This window comes from Eretmochelys imbricata, chromosome 3, assembly GCF_965152235.1.
Source record: "Eretmochelys imbricata isolate rEreImb1 chromosome 3, rEreImb1.hap1, whole genome shotgun sequence".
Taxonomy (NCBI): domain Eukaryota; kingdom Metazoa; phylum Chordata; order Testudines; family Cheloniidae; genus Eretmochelys; species Eretmochelys imbricata.
The window spans coordinates 166,262,268-166,286,487 of NC_135574.1; the positions used below are offsets into that span (position 1 = coordinate 166,262,268).

The 24,220-nt window shown below is 42.6% G+C and overlaps 1 protein-coding gene across 1 annotated transcript; it reads right to left on the reverse strand.

Annotated features, from left to right (window-relative positions):
• Positions 1-266: 266 nt before the first annotated feature.
• On the reverse strand, positions 267-24,220 carry FLVCR1 (FLVCR choline and heme transporter 1). Its single transcript, XM_077811955.1, has 10 exons — positions 23,603-24,220; positions 18,847-18,991; positions 10,451-10,591; positions 9,395-9,462; positions 9,041-9,144; positions 7,955-8,065; positions 6,343-6,448; positions 5,983-6,094; positions 3,071-3,138; positions 267-1,604 (listed from the first exon to the last, which is right to left on the reverse strand). The coding sequence occupies exons 1-10, from the start codon at positions 24,218-24,220 to the stop codon at positions 1,530-1,532; spliced, it is 1,548 nt and encodes a 515-aa protein (XP_077668081.1). The 3' UTR covers positions 267-1,529.

A 24,220-nucleotide genomic window follows, 5' to 3' on the forward strand; every position in this document is an offset into this window, starting at 1 on the left:
ACACATGCAAGAGCATAGTGAGGGGTGCTGAAAGGCGAGGCCTGGGGGAGTTATAGAGTGAGCTCACCCCACAGCAGCAGCTCCCCACTCCAGCTGTTGTGACTCAGTGCATTTAGCTCACAGCACCAATCAGCTATGGTCCATCTGCCCCTCTGTAAATGGGGAAAGAAAGGCAGATGGGTCAAACCTGAGTAGCGCTGTGACCCTGTGCACCAGGTTGCAAGGCCACTGTGTCCGGGGGCATAAACAAATATATTTTACAACCATTTCCAAGATTTCACAGACTTTATTCAAATTCATAATTTCTATGATCAGTGTGACAAATCACAACCTTATTTATCACACACAGTACAAAGAGCACGGAGGTCATGAAGCACTTCCCTTTCACAATTTGTTTAAAGCTGTATGGACTGAAGGACAAATGTGTTTTACTTCTAAGCAAGTTGTTTGCAAGTTACATGATAAACACAAGCATTGAACTAGAGACGATCATTACAGTTCATGACGCAGAGGCATGGAAAGGATGGAAGACATTTTCTGTTAAGTTAGCAAATACACAGAGGAGGTGTTTAAACCTGTGCAATGGAATTTCCCCGGCAACACAAGACAACACATAGAACTTCGACTGAGCCAAGGCTCCGGGTTACAGCGTTCAGCAGCAAAGGCACCATCTTTCTGTAAACATGGACTCCTCTCACACCAGCTCTCTAAAGTAGCATTCAAAGCATTTTATGGAGGTACAGCAAGTCATAGCCCTCCATTGCCTATGATCATTTTACCTTTGTGAAAGGGTTTCGATATTCAATAGATCACTATTAAGTCTCCCCTGTACGTATTATGATTAATTCATGCAGAAAGTGCTTCCCCTTGCCTGTATTGGGGTACCAAAAAGTTTCATATACTGTGGTTTTCCCCAAGGCAGGTAAAGCTTCAGATTTCACTCTGACACATTCATGCCTGCAATTATTTTTTTGTTCTAGGTATTGTGCTAAAGACAGGATCCCTCAAACAGAAGGGCTGGTTTAAAATTTGCAACACATTTATATTAAAAAATGCTGTTAAAATATCAATCCCTTTTAGTTGTGAGTCTGCTCAGTCCCTCTCTCCCCAGTAACAGATTGTGCATTAGGAAAGAGTGACTTTGCGCAAATGAATTCATCAAATGTATTGACTTCATTTAAAACTGACTGGCCATTTGTTATGACATTTATATTTTTGATGCAAGTTTCTATACCATGAAGTTCTGAGCGTGCACTGCTTTCAGGAGGGTGGACAGCATTCAAAGAAACCTTTACCAATAAGACTACCAAATTTGAAAACAGCTATGATAAATATTCAATATAAAGTTAAAACCATTTATGCCTTAGACAAAATGAATTGTGCATCTTCATTCAGTAATACTGAACGACTCACACCAATATTCTAACAAAATTCTTACGACTCATACATACAAATCCAGTGATTATGCTAATTAGTGCACTTCACTATTACATGAAACTTGTGCGTTTCTACAGTATTTTCCTTCTGCCTCACAGGGCTGATTCTGACTGGTATTTTAACTCAGTATTATTCTTTTCATGTTCTGTAGGACTGTCAACTGGTACCTGCAGAAAGAATTAAGGGATTAAGTAGTTATACAAATGAAGCTATCCCTGACTTCAGTTTGCCAGTGAACAATGAGACTAATCATTAAATTCTACAGTTCATATAGCCAGTTAGACTACATTACTGTTTTAGAAACTAGATTTGGTGAATAATTAGTTTGAGTTAGATAATAGAAAGGCATAAAAAAACAGATTCCCTTCCCCCTTCAATTTACGATTAAAAATTATATGGAATTTAGATCTCCTATAAATTATATAATTTTCCCATCTATATTACAGATGGAGTGTTGACATGGATCTTAGTGAGATTAACATTCAGTTCATTCCCACTGTATTTAAATACAGTAGAGGAGGATCTTGAAAATAAGGAAATCCTGCTGTAACTTATAGGTACACGTGAATTACCTAAAGTAGGCAGAAAACTATGTGATGTCTTACTGTAACAGCATCTATCACAAAGGCATCTTCATTTCCTTGAAGGTCAAGAAAAATACAGGATGGAAAATTTCAACTGTTTACCCTCATTTAAACAACTAGTGACTATGTAATATATTGCAAAGCTAACAGCTAGGAATACACATCTTGTGATCTACTAAAGAACATAAAGCAATGCTTATTGCTCAACTTTCCCTCACTTCAAAAGGAGCAAAGGGATACACCAGGGATCAGAAACCTTTGGCACGCAGCCCGTCAGGGAAATCCACTGGCGGGCCAGGACGGTTTGTTTACCTGCAGCATCTGCAGATTTGGTCGATCGCAGCTCCCACTGGCCGTGGTTTGCCGTTCCAGGCCAATGGGGGCTGTGGGAAGTGCTGGCTGCTGCTTCCCACAGCCCCCATTGGCCTGGAGCAGCGAACTGTGGCCAGCGGGAGCTGCGATCGGCCGAACCGGAGGACCCTGCAGGTAAACAAACCGTCCTGGCCCGCCAGTGGATTTCCCTGACGGGCTGCATGCCAAACGTTGCTGATCCCTGGGATACACCTAAACCGCACTCAATAAATTCACCATGGCATGAAACTCTACCATGCCTCTCTTTCATACACACGTGGATCTCACTTAAAGGGAAAACCATTATTTCACTGAAATGCCAAATGTATAGCATATACTCCTAAGCCTATACTTAAAAAAAGCTCTTTGCAGTAAGCACTGTAAATTTTGATGCAGTTAAAGGGCTAACCTGCAGCAAGCAATATGGAGACCAATACCAGCTATTAAGAATAGAGAAAACTCTGAAGGCACAGGTGGCACTGTCCTATATTCTGAAGAACCGCTAAGAGATATACACATATCAGTTACAAAGAGAAATAATCAGATAACTGAGGGAAGGTCCTAAAGTGTATCAGCTGCTCTAGCTGAATTAGGAAGCAGTCACATATTGTATTTTGATGTTAAATACTCATGTAATTACAAGTCTAATATTAAAGTGCAATAATATAATCAAAATAAAAGAAGGTTAAATCACTTACAGCTTTAATGTCTGTGTTCAAAATCCCAGAATTTATAGTCTGTCTTCGCAAATCTGATTTGATTAAGGCTGAAACAAAGAAAACATTTGTAACCCCCAACTTTCACATATCGCGACCATTCCAGGAGACTGGCTGTACCACTATGGCACAGATGTGGCAGTTACTTTATCACCTGTTCAAAAGAGATTTCTTTATTTGCACTCTGACTTATTCACCTACCCATATTCTTCACAAGTTTTAAACTTGTCCCTCACAGAAGTCATTTAACAAGTTTTTACATATGACATTTTCTTAACCACATTAAGACATCAGTAGGGGCATGGTGAATGTTGATGCTTTTGGCAAATACTTCCCTGTACACAAGTAAACTTCCCTGTACACTGAGTAAGTCCCAGGTATAAATTTGTGAACCAAACAGTAATTTCTCTAGTCTGAGAGCATTAGAGCTGCCCATAATGAAGTCTTGTCAGGCTGTTTGCATGTCTTTAAATCCCCTCAGAAGAAGGCCCTCAGAATAGAAGACTTTTGTACAGAATCTCTTATATGAAAGAACAGAACAGTTTTATTTCTAGAGGGAAAGCATCTACTTCCACGCCCCAGCACCTCTCCCATGTTCCCTCTGAGTGCACAACGTCCAGGGATTTCTTACTCAACATCAGACCACCAGAAAAGAATGCTATCAAGCCACCCACTGGGGAATGAAAGCATGTGAGTGGGACACAGTACTCCAGGAATCACTCTCAGTTAAGTTTCCTCCAAGTCAGTTCCTCTCTTCAAAGCAACATGCTTTGACATTCAAATGCATTAAATTACAAGTGTGGTCTAGTGAACCAAGCACAGGCCCAAGATCAAAAAATCCCACACTCCAACCATGAATTTGACTTGTTGTGGCACATTGAGCAAGCCACGCTATCTGAGGCATAAACAACCTTCTGTCTATATCATAAGCATGATTTGCTTCAGTTTCTTTGTACCACATTATATAAGTATTAGGGTTATTACAGTATCAAAAATGTTCTGGACTACTACAAAAGTGAGGCAGTGCTATCATTCACTTTTATGGGCTGATAAAGCTTTATAGGCCTATTTACAGTAACCAACAAATTTCTAGTTCTTCATTGGATAATTTACCTTTAAAAAGGTCCCTAAGCCAAGAAATCAAACTCAAGCTAGTGAGGGTAAACTTTCATACACATATAAAATGCTATGATTTCCTCACCAGCCAACTGACATCCAGCATTCCTCATAATCAAAAGGTTCTTATCTTAAGCCCACTCTCAGTGGTGGGTATTTCTAATTGGCTAACAAGGTTAGTTTTTCCACATATTCCATAATGGACAGTTTTGCCCTTGCAGACAAAAAATAAATGTGAAGAATGCTAATGCCATCCAAAAATTTAACACGTCATTAAAAAGTGAATGGCTAATCAGTTCTCAAAAACCAGCTACAAGACATGAATGTTTTGCACATTAATAGCACACCGCTAAAAACCATTTTTAAAAAAAGTAATTCGTAAGACAATTACTAGTAGAATTGTCTATGCCCCACATATATATGGCTTCAGATAACATGAGATCTTATAAGACAGCCTTGCAAGCTTGTCAGTAAAACCTACAGGCAAAAATCTCTTATCACACTCAAACACCAATATGCACAAGAGCCCCATCCCCCAATACACACACCACCTGCACATGTGGATATGTGCAATCCAACACTGTAGTGATGAGGCACATAAAACTTTGAACTCTCGAGCCATCAGGTTTGAGTAAAGCTCAACGATACATAAATCTACCACTAGCAACTAGTTTTACAGATTTTAGCCAACTCCTTACTCTCATAATTTTGTAAGTAATACCCCTCTAGCCATCAAATCTCCAGAAAATGAGATATTAGCCAATGATGGCAGCTACCATAACTAGGCAATTCCATCCCTTTTCTTATGGCAGCTGGAAGGAATTTGTGGTTTTACCTCCAAACTGGCAGATCAAGTTCATACAAAGAAACCTCTTTTTCACAGAATAAAGTTGTGCGCTGTCTGTTTATACAACTATTGGATCATTCTATTTTAGAAGCGTGATCACTTCAGGCAACTGCTAGAGAGTCATTCACTCCAAAAACATTAAAATCAATTAAAAACACCTGGAGCTTTTCATAGGCCAGAAAGGACCATTGTGATCATTTAGTCTGACCTCCTGTATAACACAGGCCATACTACACAAGGCCAAAATAATTCCTAGACTATATCCTTTAGAAAAAATATCAAATCTCGATTTTAAAATGATTGGTGATTGAGAATCGACCATGACCTTGGTAAGCTGTTCAAATGGTTTATTACTCTCATTGTTAACAATTTATTCCTTATTTCCAGCCTGATTTGCAGTTATTTGCTGAGCAATGTATTTGATTGGTTCTAAAAAACCCCACATATTTAAACGATCATTCTGGCTTGTAAACAGACAGACATTAGTGGCAAAACTAACTTCACCCTGTAAATCCATTTAACCAAATCTATCCAAAAATCTCTATTTCTTAAGTGTGTTTTTTCATACTTTGGATTTAAAAATCCAGCTTTATGTACTAATTTAAACTGATGTATGTTTCTTTCATTTGTGTTTACTAAGACGTTTTGCAACGCTTTGAAGATAGTAAAATGTTCTAAATTTATGAAGACACTGTAGAGATGCAGCCAGGAACATGACTGTATACGTAGTTACTGTGTTGTCCTTAGAATGAGGTATGCATGCAGTAAATATTAATAACAATTCTTTAATCAAGGAATAATTTTCCATCCTTTGACATAGATAAGAAAACTGTGTGTTTAAACTCTATTGCTTTGTTGGAGACATTAACTCATCAACAAAGAACAAAAATACCTACATAAATAAAGGTAAATAGCAAATGTGATTAGTTACCTGTTAAAATAATGCCTATTAACATCCAAGCACAGAGGAAAAGGTTTCCTGCACGAGGGCCATAATCTGTTATGAGCTTTCCTTGAACCAGTGTAAAGAAAATCCCAAATATCTGTAATCAATCATAAAACATTTCAGATTTTATTAGACTCATTTAGTAAATCTCTTCTAATTTAGCTTACAAAAATTCAGATCAGTGTATTATAGTTATTCTACCAGTCTAGAGACTGGTAAACAAACACACACTATAGGAGCACAATAAAATGCCAGCAGTCAAATCTAGGACTGTTTCCCCAAAAATTCAGACAGAGAGGCTTTATTAAATGTTACCCTCATTTACAAGAATAAGTCTGCAATAACCTGTGCTGAAGCATTAAGGAGTCCTGATGAAGTGCCTTCAGACTCTGGGTAGGTAATTTCCACAGCAAACTCAAAGCCAAGTGGGAGATAACCAGTCATGAAGAAGCTGAAGGGGGAAAAAAAAAAAAAAAAAAAAGGTGAGAACAAGAGTATCCTAAGCGTGGCTCTATTCCATTGCTATGGATATGAAAAACAAACCTGAACAAAAGGTCATTTTAAAGTATCAGGTTACAGTGTTATGTGCTTGATTTCAAGAATTTATATAGTTTAGGGCTTAATCTGGCCCTCCCTACTTATCTGCCCTTGTTTTACAATGTCATTCTCATATCCTTCCACCATTCTAGTCCTGACACGTTTGTCTGGTTCTCATTCATAAACGATCTGTGCCGTGACTCCACGCAGCTCCTGGAAGCAGCGGCATGTCCCCTCTCCGGCTCCTACACATAGGGGCAGGTAGGTGGCTCTGAACGCTGCCCCTGCCGCAATCACCACCCCCGCAGCTCCTATTGGCCAGGAACCACGGCCAATGGGAGCTGCAGGGGTGGTGCCTGCAGACAGGACAGCATGCAGAGCCACCTGGCCACGCCTCCACATTGGTGATGGAGGTGGGACATGCCACTGCTTCTGGGAGCTGCTTGAGATAAGCGCGCCCGGACCCTGCACCCTGACCCCCTCCCGCACCCCAACCCCCTGCCCCAATCCCCCTCCTGCCCTCCAAACCCCTCAGTCCCAGCCCAGAGCCTGCACCCCCAGCCAGAGCCTCTTCCTACACCCTGAACTTCTCATTTCTGGCCCCACCCCAGAACCCCCAACCCCAGCCAGAGCCCTCACCCCCTCCTGCATCCCAACCCCCAGTTTTGTGAGCATTCATGGCTCCCCATACAATTTCCATATCCAGATGTGGCCCTCGGGCCAAAAAGTGTGCCCACCCCGCTGTGGAGGAACGGGATTGACCATCAGTAAAGACACCAGAACTGCACCTGGGGACTGCTGTGGAAATTGGGGGAACTGAATGGAGGGCAGATGGGAACTTAGTGTACTTACTTTTTACAATTATAACTTAGACTTAACGCCTATCATCACCCCAGTCGCTTCACCTGTCTATCCCTTTCCCCACCTCTCTTTGTTTTTTAGATTATATGCTCTTGGGGGCAAGGACTGCATCTTCCTCTGCATTTGAGATGTGCCTAACATATTTTGGTTGCTAGAAAAATATAAATTGTACATAGTAGCAATTATTATTAGTGAGCTCAAATGCCCAACCCCACTACTTTTGTTTATTTGGGGGCCTGATCCAATGCCCACTGAAGTCAATGGGAAGACTCATTTGTTTCAATGGGCTTTGGATCAGGCTCATAAGAAAGCTAAATTCTGGTCTTCATCACACTGGTGAAAATTGAGAGTAATTGAGAGTAAAATTGAGGTCTACTGACCTCAGCGGACCAGAATTTGGTCCACTCACCCATTGTATCTGTAGTATAAGATAGGTCGTATGTATGGAAAGGGAGTTTTACAGGTATAGTCTTTTAGTTTAAAAAAAGCCATTAGATACTTTCAAATATAGTTTTTAACTGGAATTACAACAGGTTTCCTTTCCCCTTTGATTCCTTACCCAAGCACTCCTCCAGTCACAAACACTATTACAAGGTGTCCAATGTCCAGGGTGAAAGTAAATATGATCATTCCAACAAATGAGAGAATGTAAACGATTAAAGTAGTCTGTCTGCAAACAAAAGCCAAGAGAAAATACCCACCGTAAACCTGAGAAGGCAATACATATTGTCTAACATGGACATCATGTGAATATTACATATTCTCTTTGCTATAATTGAAATATGAGTTTTAAAAATCTGCTTCAGGTAATTCCAACTCATCTATACAAATTGTGCTAATGGATGCAGTCTGAGCAACTGAGGCACACATTAGTTTTATTAGCCAATCATATGCAGCAGGGCAACCATTCTACTGCATTACCATCTACTAGGGTTATTAAAGCTACTGTACATAATTTATAATAAAGAAACACTGAAATAAGAACTTCACTCTAAGACCGTTCTTGTTTTGAAAATCAACATCCCCTATTTCCCTTATACATGTTTGCTAAATACCACAGCATACGCATTCTACAGAGCCTGTAACAGTGTTCTGCTCCACGGACATCCGCTGGATTAAAAGCTGAGTTATGCTTATTTAAAGACCCAGTAGAGGGTGCAAAAATTTGAATAAATAAATTAAGCTCCTAATTTAAAATGTGGTGAAGCCAGTATGCTCCACCAAAGGAGGAACTTGTTGGGTCAAAGCTGGAACAAGATAAAATCGGGAGAGGTGGGTCTGCTGGAACCCAAGATGCCTTTCCTATTTTGCTAACATCATGCATGCATTCTCCAGCCACAAGGATAGACAGAAACCCCTACAAATTCTCACATCACCCCATAGTGGATTCTGCCCAACCCTGCCCCAACCTCATTCTGGCCAGAAACCAATGAGATAGACTCTAAGACTCCTACCTCAGTCTCAGTCATGGCACTCCCTCAAGGACAAAGAAAAATCATGGACATATTGATTTTTTTTTTTTAATCATTTCCCTTCCACAAAGGTGCACTTGAATCTTTGTATTTTTATACAAGACTCCCCTCCCCCGCAAACAATTACACATCTGCCCTACCCCCGCCCATCCCAACTCCACTCACTCACTTACTTGTATGTTTTGGTGTAATCCAGCCACAAACCACAAATAATGGAACCCACCATTCCTGCTACCACCAGTGTCAAGCCAATCCTCCCAGCATTCACTTCTTCTCCCTTTCAACAAATATTTATATGGTGTTTATTAATAAAGTCACTTCCACTCAAGGAGTCAGGCTCTCAGACCTCTTGACAGTTATAAATTCAAACACTAGTACTTATCACCTCCATAACTGTATGGAGTATGCAATTTTAAGGGACTACAAAGGAGACTGAATCCTTGATCACACAAACGTCCACAAAACACCTGGGAAACCAACTCTGCAGATATACAAATAAAAAAGCAAAGGATTCCAGAGAAACTTACCACATAATATGTTACTATCATTTGGTTCAATAATGTGGAGACAGAATAAAATGCCCCAGTCATCATACCTGCAATAGTAAAACAACATGATGTACCCTCCATATCATTAACCATATTGTAAGTGGCAATAATAATCAAACATTTACATTAAAAGAAGCAACATTCCCCACCAGGAAACTCAGTAAGTCACCAGCTCAATGTCTACTTATTGCCTTTTTTTTTTTTTTTTGGTAAAAGGTTTCTCTGTATCCTAAAGCGCCCCAGCCCTCCCGCTATAATCTGTGCCCAGACTCTCAAGGGCTAGCATTCAAGCCACCTGTCTGAATGAGTTGAATTAGAATGACAATTTTAGGGGTCTATGTTAGCTACTCCTTAAAAGGAAGCACTCAAATTAAAAATCACACGTGTCCAAATGTATTTTACCTATTCTTAAAAATGGTAATTAAGATAACAATAACTTAGAGAGATTAGAGAAGACATATTTATGCTTTCCTCAGTGGGTTTGCTTTGTGCATTTAAAAGCATTTTGTATACAGTCAGCTTCATTGTTCCCACAGTTTGTTTCCCTAGGTCTTCCACACATCAGAGAAAAACAAAGCAATAAAGCTACTTTCCTCAGCAAGTCTTGCTCTCCCAGGCTGTGTCTACACTAGAGACATTTACCATGCTACATGACATTTGTCCCCCCAGAACTACTCTCTTAATCATTTAGCAGCTATAAAGACTATGATTTGTCAAGGCTTCACATCAATTAAGCTTCAGTCATTCCAGGCCCAATCTTAATGTCAGAAGTGCTAGTACAATTAGTATAAGCTGTCCTACTATAGGGGGTGAAGGATGTCCGGTGTAGAGCTAATGACAGCCTTTCATCTACCTGCTTCCCCCAAAAGTGCCATGATGCACTGAATTCTGCTCATGGTTTTTGAGAAGACCACAGGCCACGCACAGTTTTTGATCTCAAGCTGTTAAATGAGTGATAGCATGGCAAAGATTGGATGGACTCTAGGAATGTATCTGGCCTTTATTACCAGCCTAAAGATAAAAGGCAACACTCACCATAACTGATCAGCAAAAGCACAAAAGGAATATTTCTGAACAGGTTAATTATTGATTGTTTATAAGAGTAATCTTCAGGAGGAATGTCCTGGAGAACTGCTTGAGCCTGGCTTGGAGGAAATTTAGGCTTTTCATCAAACACTAGAACAAACACAAAAGAACAACATTAATAGAGTTTTTCACCCTACTTACCTTTACTAGTTTACCTTGAGTAATGGCTTGGGATTTTACGTGAATACAAAATGTTCCGGTTTAAGAAACATGGTAAAATAGATTTTTATGAAAGCGTAAACAACAAATGTCTTCCATTCAACTTTATCCTCTGACAAGAGCTAGCCAGACTGAACATGCCACCTCCATTCACTCTGGTTGGAGTGCTACTGACAAACATACCCTAGAGACATTTTTCATCTGTCACATGTTTGGGCCCTTATATCTTAGAATACAGTTACTCTAAGCAAATGCCCAAGTCATGCTATGGCATGAATTAATTGGCGCACTATTCAGAGCACTATGTCTCTCTTTTCAAGATGACTGAACAGCTTACCCAAACCAGGATCAACATATTCCACTCTATTTGGACCTGGTCCAGTTTGTAGTTGGAGTCCCAGAAGTAAACAAGCTAGTGCATCAGCACTTCCCTAAATACACCTTGAGCTAACTTCAGTTAAGAAAGAAGATGCAACAGTTCAAGTCCTGAAACTGAAGCATTAGTATTGGTAAGCCTCCACCATAACTTCTTTTTAAAGAACTTATTTTCCTCCTGGTTGAGAGTAAAGGACCAAGATTAGGGGCTTGTCTACACAAATAATTAGTTTGCAGTAGCTGGGGTCTGAATCTATCCCACACTAGCCTGCTATGAACTAAATGCCCATGTGGACGCTGCTCCGCACATAAACAATTCATTAGCACTCTTTGATCTAGTCCTCTTTAAGATCAGACTAGATCAAAGCGCATTAATGAACTGTTACAGTGTGTCAACAGGGTCCACATGCACAGTTAATCCACAGCAGGGTAGATTAGAATATTCACAACCCAGCCTGCTGCGAACTAAATGTTCATGTAAATAAGCCCTAAGTGTCCTTTACTCTAGATATCCTTCAAGGGAGACCATTTTGTTTCACTGGAAACTTGTCAAGTTACAGTAACTCAGTTGTCTTCTTTCTGATTGGCCCCACAGATAACTGAAGAACAAAACTTGAGAAAATCTGATCTGTGCTATTGCCCTTACATTAAAGCTGTGATTTTCAACCTTTTCTCATTTGCGGACCCCCAAAGATTTTGAACGGAGATGTGGACCCCTTTGGGAATCTTAGGCACACAGTCTGCGGACCCCCAGGGGTCCACGGACCACAGGTAGAAAACCATAGTTCTATAGTAACAATCTTTTGCAGACTGCTTAAATAACCAGTGCATTAGAGGACTGGAAAAAAAGGAAGAGTGTTTTAACTGTTGATTGCTCCTTCTCATGCTCTAACTTGTCCTTGTACTAAAGAGGAAGTCAGCTGACTTTCCCTGAAAGCCTCTTTGAATCCTGGTTTGATGGGAGATATTATTTTTAGATACCATTGCTATCACAACCTATGACAACCGATATTAAGGCCTAAACATACTATAATCTATTTAAATTGTTTTAAAAAATTATATTTTATTAGTACATTTGCTGCCTAAGTTTTAGAGTCAAACCATTCAACTGATGGAAGTCACTGGCTAAGTACCTGGAACCAGCTGTTTGTTGAAGTGCTAAGCCAGCTTTTGACAGCAGTAGCTTCTTCTGCAGGTACAGAGAGAATATTTTCTTCATTTCAGTTTATTCCACTAGTTCAGTTCAATGACTAGTCAATTCAAAGGTAAGGAACTGACTGGGAGCTGAAAAAGCAGGAAAGCTTGTTTTCCTCTTCCAATGACTGAATAAAAACAAGATGTCAGAGATCGACTAGCCCTAAAATCTTGAAGGACATGCAGATAAGAAACAATTACTTTAATTCACTATCTACAGACCATACTTCCTTTGATTAATAAAGCAGTTTTAATGCAAAACATGTTTTGATTACTTTGAATATAGTGGTTACATACAAAAACAAGTAATTTAGTCTAATAAAAACAATTTTAAAATGTTGTTTTTCTACATTTAACTGAATTTTAAATTCCATTCAAATTCAGTTTGCCACAAATCACAAGCTAAAAACTAAAAAAATCAAATAAGGAATGTGTCATTCTTCATTTTGTAACACAATAAAAATATAAAAATTAAGAAAATCTGAATATATGTTAAAGTACAAAATTGCTAAAATAAACGTGTATAGATATAGTTTAGTAAAAAGTAGTACCAAAAACTTAGCATAAGGGCATTTAATAGCAAATCAACATATTTCAATTGTTACCAACCAATGAGAATCAGCTATTATTTAGGAAAATAACTAAAAAGTACAAAAGCAAAACAAAGAATAGAAGTGAGGATTTAACTCAAGGTTTTCTGCTTGCTGATTTATATCATGATTAAAATCAATCCACTCTGGAATGAAGCAGGATCACATTAATTAGATCACCTAGCCCTTGTCTTAAGTATTGAGATGTTCTGCTTACAGTGGCAAAATGAGGGTCAGTCTAGCTCCCTTATTTAGTTATAAGGCCGAAAGTGCACTGCTATGCTAACTCCATTATATCTCAGTATTGTAACATTTGTGACAAAAGATCACAGATAAAAAAAACAACATTTTTGTGCAGAAGACCTGCCAAGGACCTCTACACCATTTATGCACCATTTTAAAGGGCTTAAATGGTACACAAGTCTTCATGCAGACCCTCTACGAAAGGGTGAATTTCACCCCAATCACTAAAGGTTCTACAATACACAAACATAAGAGAACAGGGCAAGAAGAAACTTTTAGTGGTACCTGAATTTACATGCTTTGATATGCGTTTGTATCAGACCCTTAACAGTCTGTAGTATAACTTATTTTATTTATAGTATTAAAAGTTGGATTTCTGTAAATATACCATTGGCTCTGGAGTTTCTTTAGGGATCTTTTGGATACGAATAGGTCAATGAACCTATTAAAACCTTTCTGACCTTTGTGTATATCTCTAAAGACACAGTCACACCATACTAGTTCAATATGCTGTGGATATAAAACCAGTGTCAAAAATTGTTCAAGTGGCATTCAGCTGTATTTGATGATTTAGTATTTTTCCTTATTTCACTGTAGGTGGGACCACTAAAACAGAAAGCACATAAACGTTTATAAAATAAAGTCTAAACACAAATCCTTTCTTACTTGCTATTTAACAATACTTGAATGTGTTTACATTTTATCTTAGTAGGATTCAGTTCTCATTATTTTGATTTATTCAATTAGCATTTTTCCCCTACCACTTCCTTAAACTTTCGACATCCTCAGGTTAGATAAATTCATACACTGATATTTGGTAATCACTAGACACTCAATCACCAATCTGCAGTATTGATCAGCAGCTTTCACATTGACTGTGAATGAGAAATGTGAATTTAATATCGAAGACTGGAAAAATAAGAGCAGCTCACCAGCTTTATAAAACCACAAATGTCCTATCCATCTTCCTGGAGCTTTAGCAAACAAAACCCCACTAAAACCTCACAACTCCTTCCACCCTTCCAATGACAGGTAAGGAGGTTTTATCAAGAAAACAGGAGATAGTTATCTGGTGTAAGAGGAAATCAAGCTCAATTTCAGGTAAAAGTTATATATGTGGAACATAGACATGTGTATATACGTGCTTATATACGAATGCACAAAGCCTTGGAAACAAGCAGGGAGAACTGGAGGTCCTGGTGATGTCAAGGAACTATGACGTGATTGGAATAACAGAGACTTGGTGGGATAACTCACATGACTGGAGTACTGTCATGGATGGTTATAAACTGTTCAGGAAGGACAGGCAGGGCAGAAAAGGTGGGGGAGTAGCACTGTATGTAAGGGAGCAGTATGACTGCTCAGAGCTCCGGTACGAAACTGTAGAAAAACCTGAGTGTCTCTGGATTAAGTTTAGAAGTGTGTGCAACAAGAGTGATGTAGTGGTGGGAGTCTGCTATAGACCACCGGACCAGGGGGATGAGGTAGATGAGGCTTTCTTCCGGCAGCTCACGGAAGCTACTAGATCGCATGCCCTGATTCTCATGGGTGACTTTAATTTTCCTGATATCTGCTGGGAGAGCAATACAGCGGTGCATAGACAATCCAGGAAGTTTTTGGAAAGCGTAGGGGACAATTTCCTGGCGCAAGTGCTAGAGGAGCCAACTAAGGGGGGCGCTTTTCTTGACCTGCTGCTCACAAACCGGGTAGAATTAGTGGGGGAAGCAAAAGTGGATGGGAATCTGGGAGGCAGTGACCATGAGTTGGTTGAGTTCAGGATCCTGACGCAGGGAAGAAAGGTAAGCAGCAGAATACGGACCCTGGACTTCAGGAAAGCAGACTTCGACTCCCTCAGGGAACGGATGGCCAGGATCCCCTGGGGGACTAACATGAAGGGGAAAGGAGTCCAGGAGATCTGGCTGTATTTCAAGGAATCCTTGTTGAGGTTACAGGGACAAACCATCCCGATGAGTCGAAAGAATAGTAAATATGGCAGGCGACCAGCTTGGCTTAATGGTGAAATCCTAGCGGATCTTAAACATAAAAAAGAAGCTTACAAGAAGCGGAAGGTTGGACATATAACCAGGGAAGAGTATAAAAATATTGCTCGGGCATGTAGGAATGATATCAGGAGGGCCAAATCGCACCTGGAGCTGCAGCTAGCAAGAGATGTCAAGAGTAACAAGAAGGGTTTCTTCAGGTATGTTGGCAACAAGAAGAAAGCCAAGGAAAGTGTGGGCCCCTTACTGAATGAGGGAGGCAACCTAGCGACAGAGGATGTGGAAAAAGCTAATGTACTCAATGCTTTTTTTGCCTCTGTCTTCACTAACAAGGTCAGCTCCCAGACTGCTGCGCTGGGCATCACAAAATGGGGAAGAGATGGCCAGCCCTCTGTGGAGATAGAGGTGGTTAGGGACTATTTAGAAAAGCTGGACGTGCACAAGTCCATGGGGCCGGACGAGTTGCATCCGAGAGTGCTGAAGGAATTGGCGGCTGTGATTGCAGAGCCATTGGCCATTATCTTTGAAAACTCATGGCGATCGGGAGAGGTCCCGGACGACTGGAAAAAGGCTAATGTAGTGCCAAATTTTAAAAAAGGGAAGAAGAAGGATCCTGGGAACTACAGGCCAGTCAGCCTCACCTCAGTTCCTGGAAAAATCATGGAGCAGGTCCTTCAAGAATCAATCCTGAAGCACTTGCATGAGAGGAAAGTGATCAGGAACAGCCAGCATGGATTCACCAAGGGAAGGTCATGCCTGACTAATCTAATCGCCTTTTATGATGAGATTACTGGTTCCGTGGATGAAGGGAAAGCAGTGGATGTATTGTTTCTTGACTTTAGCAAAGCTTTTGACACGGTCTCCCACAGTATTCTTGTCAGCAAGTTAAGGAAGTATGGGCTGGATGAATGCAATATAAGGTGGGTAGAAAGCTGGCTAGATTGTCGGGCTCAACGGGTAGTGATCAATGGCTCCATGTCTAGTTGGCAGCCGGTGTCAAGTGGAGTGCCCCAGGGGTCGGTCCTGGGGCTGGTTTTGTTTAATATCTTCATAAATGATCTGGAGGATGGTGTAGATTGCCCTCTCAGCAAATTTGCGGATGATACTAAACTGGGAGGAGTGGTAGATACGCTGGAGGGGAGGGATAGGATACAGAAGGACCTAGACAAATTGGAGGATTGGGCCAAAAGAAATCTGATGAGGTTCAATAAGGATAAGTGCAGGGTCCTGCACTTACGACGGAAGAATCCAATGCACCACTACAGACTAGGGGCCGAATGGCTAGGCAGCAGTTCTGCGGAAAAGGACCTAGGGGTGACAGTGGATGAGAAGCTGGATATGAGTCAGCAGTGTGCCCTTGTTGTCAAGAAGGCCAATGGCATTTTGGGATGTATAAGTAGGGGCATAGCGAGCAGATCGAGGGACGTGATCGTTCCCCTCTATTCGACATTGGTGAGGCCTCATCTGGAATACTGTGTCCAGTTTTGGGCCCCACACTACAAGAAGGATGTGGATAAATTGGAGAGAGTCCAGCAAAGGGCAACAAAAATGATTAGGGGTCTAGAACACATGACTTATGAGGAGAGGCTGAGGGAGCTGGGATTGTTTAGTCTGCAGAAGAGAAGAATGAGGGGGGATTTGATAGCTGCTTTCAACTACCTGAAAGGGGGTTCCAAAGAGGATGGCTCTAGACTGTTCTCAATGGTAGCAGATGACAGAACGAGGAGTAATGGTCTCAAGTTGCAGTGGGGGAGGTTTAGATTGGATATTAGGAAAAACTTTTTCACTATGAGGGTGGTGAAACACTGGAATGCATTACCTAGGGAGGTGGTAGAATCTCCTTCCTTAGAGGTTTTTAAGGTCAGGCTTGACAAAGCCCTGGCTGGGATGATTTAACTGGGAATTGGTCCTGCTTCGAGCAGGGGGTTGGACTAGATGACCTTCTAGGGTCCCTTCCAACCCTGATATTCTATGATTCTATGTGGAATAAAGCAAAGGGAGTATCAACTATGAAAGCCTGCAACTCATTCATTTATCATAGATGTAACTGACCTTGGGCTTGTCTAGAAGGGTTAGAGCCTGGCAAGCTGGGATGTAAATCTACTGCTCACTAAGATGCTATACACAGTCTGCGTGCCATAGACGCTGCTGCTGTGCACTGAAAGTTCCCTATTCCGCTTTGAGGTCAGACCAGCCCTAAGAATACTGTTTTTAGCAACCATTGGAATGAAGAACACTGTCCCCAGGGTTCAAAAGGAGTACTCTAACTCTGGCAGCATTAAGCTAAGATCCTGTTTCTGAACACTTCTTTAAACCGACATCAGTCCTTTAGGGAATCTCCTGATGTTGGGATGGCTGAATATTTTACAGTTGTCAACTCAAGGAACAGCAGAAAATTGAGAGACTTCAGTTATAACAACAAGTCCAAAAACAGACTAAGAGGGAGCAGAGCATGGAGACATGTTATCTGCTGCCAACAAAGATAACAGAAATGAACACGGTTAGTAACACTGGAGGGTTTTATGGACTGTAGTACGAAATGTAACTTTACTGGACACACTAGATCAGAAGCTGATGTCTCATAATCCAAGCTGCACGATAAAGAGACTTTGGCCTGGGGATGCAGAACAAGGCTGTCGGCCTGGGCTAGACATTCTGAAGACAACCATGACAGATCCAGAAGATGCACTACTTGGCCCAAACAGGAGGGATCAGAATGACACAGGCCTTGTCCTGTCTGATCACCAATGTGCATACAAATCCACAGAACAGGAGAACTCTGCTCCAGTCCTAACAAGAACACATCTCTAAATGCGTTTCCATCAATCTCTGCTCTGAAGCAAAACTGAGGGAGTTTTGCATTGCTACATCTGCAGCTAGCCACAGAAAAGGAAGGTACTGAGGCAACTGGGGCCAGGCTCTTACAATCTCACCTGTGAGCATTCAGTGCCTTGAGGCGATGCTTGTGCAATCCCAACACCCACTGCTTTTTGAGGACCTTGGGGCACATCCCACAAGAGGTAACATGCAGAAACCACCTCACGTATTATCAGTGTACAATTTACTTATTCTCAAATTTTTTGCTCCAATGGCATTTCAACTCGTTTAAAGTTAAAACAGGAAACTGAGGCTAAGTCTACTCTTAAAACATCTGCTGATGTAGTAACAGTTAGGGTTGTGATTTTTCTTTTTAAATAACATTGTATAACAGCAAAAGCTCTAGCTTAGATGCAGTTATACTGGCAAAAAAAAAATACATGCTTTTGTGGGGAAAAGCTCATATAATTTAGGGAGCTGGTATTCGCTATTCTGACAAAAGTACTTTTTGGTATAAGAGGCATCTATACTAGGAGAGTTTGCAGATCTAGCTATTCCTGCAAACTCTTTTTAGTGCAGACTAGGCCTAAGTCTATTCAGGTCTTTTTCTACAGCTCAGGGCCAACACACAACACAACATAGCATGGTTAAACGCAGGCAAACACTATTTTAGACAAACAAAACTTGCACATGAATTCAACCTATCTAGATACTTATACAGCCCTTATCATTATAGTAAGCAGCGCCTCCCAAGAACAAAAAACAAGCACATTTAATTCACCACTTGCTAAGAGTATCTGGACAGAAAGCAGATGTTTGGTGTGAGACACTGATAAGTTTATTCCAAGGAAAGCTAAGTCAAAGAGGTGGGATTTGCAATTTGTTCTAAAAGCTGCAGTTCATGGAGTTTAGAGTCACTACTGGATTGCTTTGCTCACACAGCCACCATATGAAATGTTTCACTTACCAACTAATGTTAATAAGAATAAAAGTGTGGATACTGCTGCTGTTCCATAGAACATGATGCTGATATTATGCCCCATTAGATCAGTATCATCAACTGTGTTTGGAACCAAAACTGGTGGTAACAAGAAGCCAATTGCCGTGCCAAGCTGCAAAAAGAAACAAAAAACAAATACACTTTCCTGTGAACACAAGCAATCAAAAGAACAAAGAAAAAAAGTCCTAACCTGTGGAATATGGAGCTTATATTATAGCACAGAAAGTGATTAATAAGAATTACAAAGGAAAAGTGTTCCTGCATTGTACTGAAGGTCAGCAGTTATTGATCTGTCAATTGTACTGACAACCAACAGCCAATATTTCCATAAACGAGTTTTCCTCTCTTCACTGCAATGCTACAGTTGGAATGTTACACACTGACAACAAAAAAAATTATGGAAGTCCTTCTGTAAGGAGGAAATTTCATATGAGAACACTGCTTTATGCACAGACATTTACTTGGCTTGTCATTCTGTAACTGAATGTACAGTACATCTAGACAGGACATGCGTTTCTCTTACAAACCAGTCTTCCCTCGTTCTTGATCATAATCCTGCATTTGACTTCACAGCCTGATGTTATAAAAGGGAAGTTCAGCATTATATTTTCACTGCAGGATTAATCAGGAAGAGATTGGCAACTGGGAAGGGAATGCCTTTGTAGAAACACATTTTCAGTTACTATTAAGCCTGACAAGAAGTGCCATAAAATACAAAAATAGCAGGTTTATGTTTTGGGCCAGTTTCAATTCAGCCTCTAATTCAAGAAAAATAGAAGGCTATGACTTAAAATTTGGCTCCTGGTATGTAAAACATTTGAAAATTTCTGCAGGCATAAGCATAGTTTCTTTAAATTTCTCTTGGTTTTGTCTCTTGTTACTGGCCGCTGCTTAGGCAGTTTGGGTGGGAGGGGGCTCAGGGCTGGGGAAGGGAGTTGGGATGCGGGGCGGCACATACCTCGGGGAGGCTCCATGGAAGCTGCCGGCATGTTCCTGCAGCTCCTAAGCGGAGGGACCAGGGGTCTCAGTACACTGCACACGCTCGCAGGCGCCGCCACCACAACTCCCATTGACTGTGGTTCCCAGCCAATGGGAGCTGTGGAGCCAGAGCTCATGGCGAGGGCAAGGCAGGGAGCCCCACTGGCCTTCCTTCCCCCTAGGAGCTGCAGGAACACCCGGAGCCGACTGGGGAGCTTGCCAGCCCTGCCAAACCTCCCCCTATACAGCACCAGCGGGGGTGCCGGGCCACGCCACAGTCCCTGTGGTGCCCCCCCGACCATTCCCCGAGAGCACCCATGGTCCCAAGTGTTAGTTAGGGGAATATAGTACAAGTCATGGACAGGTCATGGGCCATGAATTTTTGTTTACTGCCCGTGACCTGTCCATGACTTTTCCTAAAAATACCCATGACTAAAACATAGCCTTAGTACTAACTAACTCACTCTTATAGTGGGGTAAGACGACTTCCAGTTGAACAAGAGTGAAATTATCAGCTCCTCTCATGAATTATCCAGTCGTGCTGGCAAGATTACCGAGGCTCACCAAAGGGCAATCACAGTCTGTTTGTCCTGAACTGGTTCATCAGATCAGGACTACAGCTGGTGAGCATGAAGACTTCTACCTGAGTTTAGGAGCATGAAAGGGGCAGGTCCTCTTGCCTACCCCCAGCATCCCTCCTCCATATGGCATCCCCCATAGAACCACCACATGAGGGTCTGAGATGTGGAGTCACGGATGTGCGCAGGGAATGGGCGTAATCAGTTCTTAAAGGGATTCCACAGAGCTAATACCAAAGTAGCCTAGCACACCAAGGCAGCATCATCATAGAGAGCCTTGATGCAAGGATTGCTCTGATTCAGAAGGACTGAATGACAATTTGCCCCAAGCTCACTCTCAGACCACAAGCCCTGCCTACATCTCCACATGACTCTCATCCCCCACGATCTTCTCGCCTCCACCCCAGATGCTGCAGTATTACAGTAGTATTTGTTAGTGTATTTATTCTCTCTTCTTTTTGTTTGGGAAAATGATAATCAGTTATTTAACACAAAGCTAAACAGACCTTTCACCTCATTACAAGTCTCAACTGAAGCTTGTTTCTCCATTAGTTTTTTTCATCGTTTACCTAACTTTCATTGGATTAGTTTTTCTGAAAAACTCTTAAAAATGGAACCATGCTGTACATATTTGAAACAAGCACTTTGTAAGTTACTTGGTGATGTTACCCCAGTTTTGTTCTTTGATGTGCTCAATGCTTTTTTTTGCCTCTGTCTTCACGAACAAGGTCAGCTCCCAGACTACTGCACGGGGCAGCACAGCATGGGGAGGAGGTGACCAGCCCTCTGTGGAGAAAGAAGTGGTTCGGGACTATTTAGAAAAGCTGGACGAGCACAAGTCCATGGGGGCTGGATGCGCTGCATCCAAGAGTGCTAAAGGAGTTTGCGGATGTGATTGCAGAGCCATTGGCCATTATCTTTGAAAACTCATGGTGATCCAGGGAAGTCCCGGACGACTGGAAAAAGGCTAATGTGCCCATCTTTAAAAAAAGGGAAGGAGGAGGATCCTGGGAACTACAGGCCAGTCAGCCTCACCTCAGGCCCTGGAAAAATCATGGAGCAGGTCCTCAAGGAATCAATTCTGAAGCACTTAGAGGAGAGGAAAGTGATCAGAAGCAGTCAGCATGGATTCATCAAGGGCAAGTCATGCCTGACTAATCTAATTGCCTTCTATGACGAGATAACTGGCTCTGTGGATGAGGGGAAAGCGGTGGACATGTTGTTCCTTGACTTTAGCAAAGCTTTTGACACGGTCTCCCACAGTATTCTTGCCAGCAATTTAAAGAAGTATGGGCTGGACGAATGGACTATAAGGTGGATAGAAAGTTGGCTAGATTGTCGGGCTCAACGGGTAGTGATCAATGGCTCCATGTCTAGTTGGCAGCCGGTTTCAAGTGGAGTGCCCCAAGGGTCGGTCCTCGGGCCGGTTTTGTTCAATATCTTCATAAATGATCTGGAGGATGGTGTGGATTGCACCCTCAGCAAGTTTGCAGATGACACTAAATTGGGAGGAGAGATAGATACGCTGGAGGGTAGGGATAGGATACAGAGGGACCTAGACAAATCAGAGGATTGGGCCAAAAGAAATCTGATGAGCTTCAACAAGGACAAGTGCAGAGTCCTGCACTTAGGACGGAAGAACCCCATGCACCGCTACAGACTAGGGACCGAATGGCTCGGCAGCAGTTCTGCAGAAAAGGACCTAGGGGTGACAGTGGACGAGAAGCTGGATATGAGTCAACAGTGTGCCCTTGTTGCCAAGAAGGCCAATGCATTTTGGGATGTATAAGTAGGGGCATTGCCAGCAGATCGAGGGACGTGATCGTTCCCCTCTATTCAACATAGTTGAGGCCTCATCTGGAGTACTGTGTCCAGTTTTGTGCCCCACACTATAAGAAGGATGTGGAAAAATTGGAAAGAGTCCAGCAGAGGGCAACAAAAATGATTAGGGGACTGGAACACATGACTTATGAGGAGAGGCTGAGGGAACTGGGATTGTTTAGTCTGTGGAAGAGAAGAATGAGGGGGGATTTGATAGCTGCTTTCAACTACCTGAAAGGGGGTTCCAAAGAGGATGGATCTAGACTATTCTCAGTGGTGGCTGATGACAGAACAAGGAGTAATGGTCTCAAGTTGCAGTGGGGTAGGTTTAGGTTGGATATTAGGAAAAACTTTTTCACTAGGAGGGTGAAACACTGGAATGTGTCACCTAGGAGGTGGTAATCTCCTTCCTTAGATATTTTTAGGGTCAGGCTTGACAAAGCCCTGGCTGGGATGATTTAGTTGGGGATTGGTCCTGATTTGAGCAGGGGTTTGGACTAGATGACCTCCTGAGGTCCCTTCCAACCCTGATATTCTATGATCCTATGTGGTTTGTTTAAGTACTTTCCATATTGGATTATAAGGGACAGATAATTTAGCTTCTATAACATTTAGTTTAAAAGAAATACATCAGCCAAAGCCTCCATTAAATTATAATGAGTCTCTAACAGCCATGTGCCTTTGAAAACTTCAGAAAAGATGCTGAATCAGAGCAGTCAGGTTTCTCATACAATGCCAGCTTTGAAATGACTAACTAGTTTAGATTTTCACTTATGTAGGCCTGCCGCACTCATTTGCAAGGAAAAAATCACATTAGTTTGTGGGGAGAACGCACAAAAACGTACTGGATCTTAACTCTCTCCTTGTTGTGATAGAGAATTTTGCTGTGTGCCTATCAATGGAAAAATCTCTCTTGGGGTCTGAATTTTCCTCATTCAAACAACATCAGTTCCGTATACTGTATTAGAAAAGCAAACATGCAGAAATACACCATTATCAAAGTGTGCCCCCGCCCCATCAGCGCCTTCTAACTTCAGCTGAGATTTTCCCCAGTTTCAACCAGATTCTTCTCTTCCCCTCCTTCCGTCTGGATTTCCTTCCCCTCTTCCTTAACCTCGATTTCTCCCTTCTAAACCATGGACTTGTGGCTGCTGCACTGATGAACACCGACCTACCCCTGTCCCCCCACGACTCAACCGGGCATTTCTTTTCAAAAAAGAAGGGCGCAAACCCGACTCCCACCTTCCTACAGAGCCCATTTCCCCCCGGATCTTTCGCTCCCTTTCCGCCTTTGCTCACTCTGCCCCCCCCTTGCCCCAGGCCCTCCCGGGCTCCCCTCCGCTCACCTGGTTGCCCAGCACGGCCACGGCGCAGGCAGTGGACACCTCCCTGGGCCCAAACCAGACAGCGGCGATGCGGGAGGGCAGCCCCAGGATGAAGACCTGGGCCACGGCGCACACGGTCTGGGCCAGCAGGGTGAGCGGGTAGAGGTCAGGCCGGGCGCTGGCACACTTCAGCCAGGCGCCCAGGCAGTTGAGGCCGGAGCCCAGCAGGGCGGTGAGGCGCAGGCCGCGGGTGTCCAGCAGCCAGGTGGCCGGCAGGATGAGCGGCACGTAGGCCACCATGTAGACCATGGAGAGCCAGTCCACGCGGGAGTGGGGGGCGCCGTAGAAGCGCACGAAGACGCTGCTCAGGATGCTGTACTGGATCCACTGGAAGGCGTTCACCAGCGAGTAGAGGCTGAACACGGCCAGCACGGGCAGCCTGCGCCAGGAGAGCCGGGGGGCCGCCCGCGCCACGCCCGAGCCCGGGGAAGGCAGCATGGCCTGCGCCTCCGGGAGCGCCCCAGCATCCGCCCCGGCGGCGGGGCTGCCGCGCTCGGCCTCCTTCCCCGGGAGGAGCCCATTGGGCTGCGGGGGCATGTCCCCCTCCTCATCTTCCTCCTCCGCCCCGTCCCCAGCCAT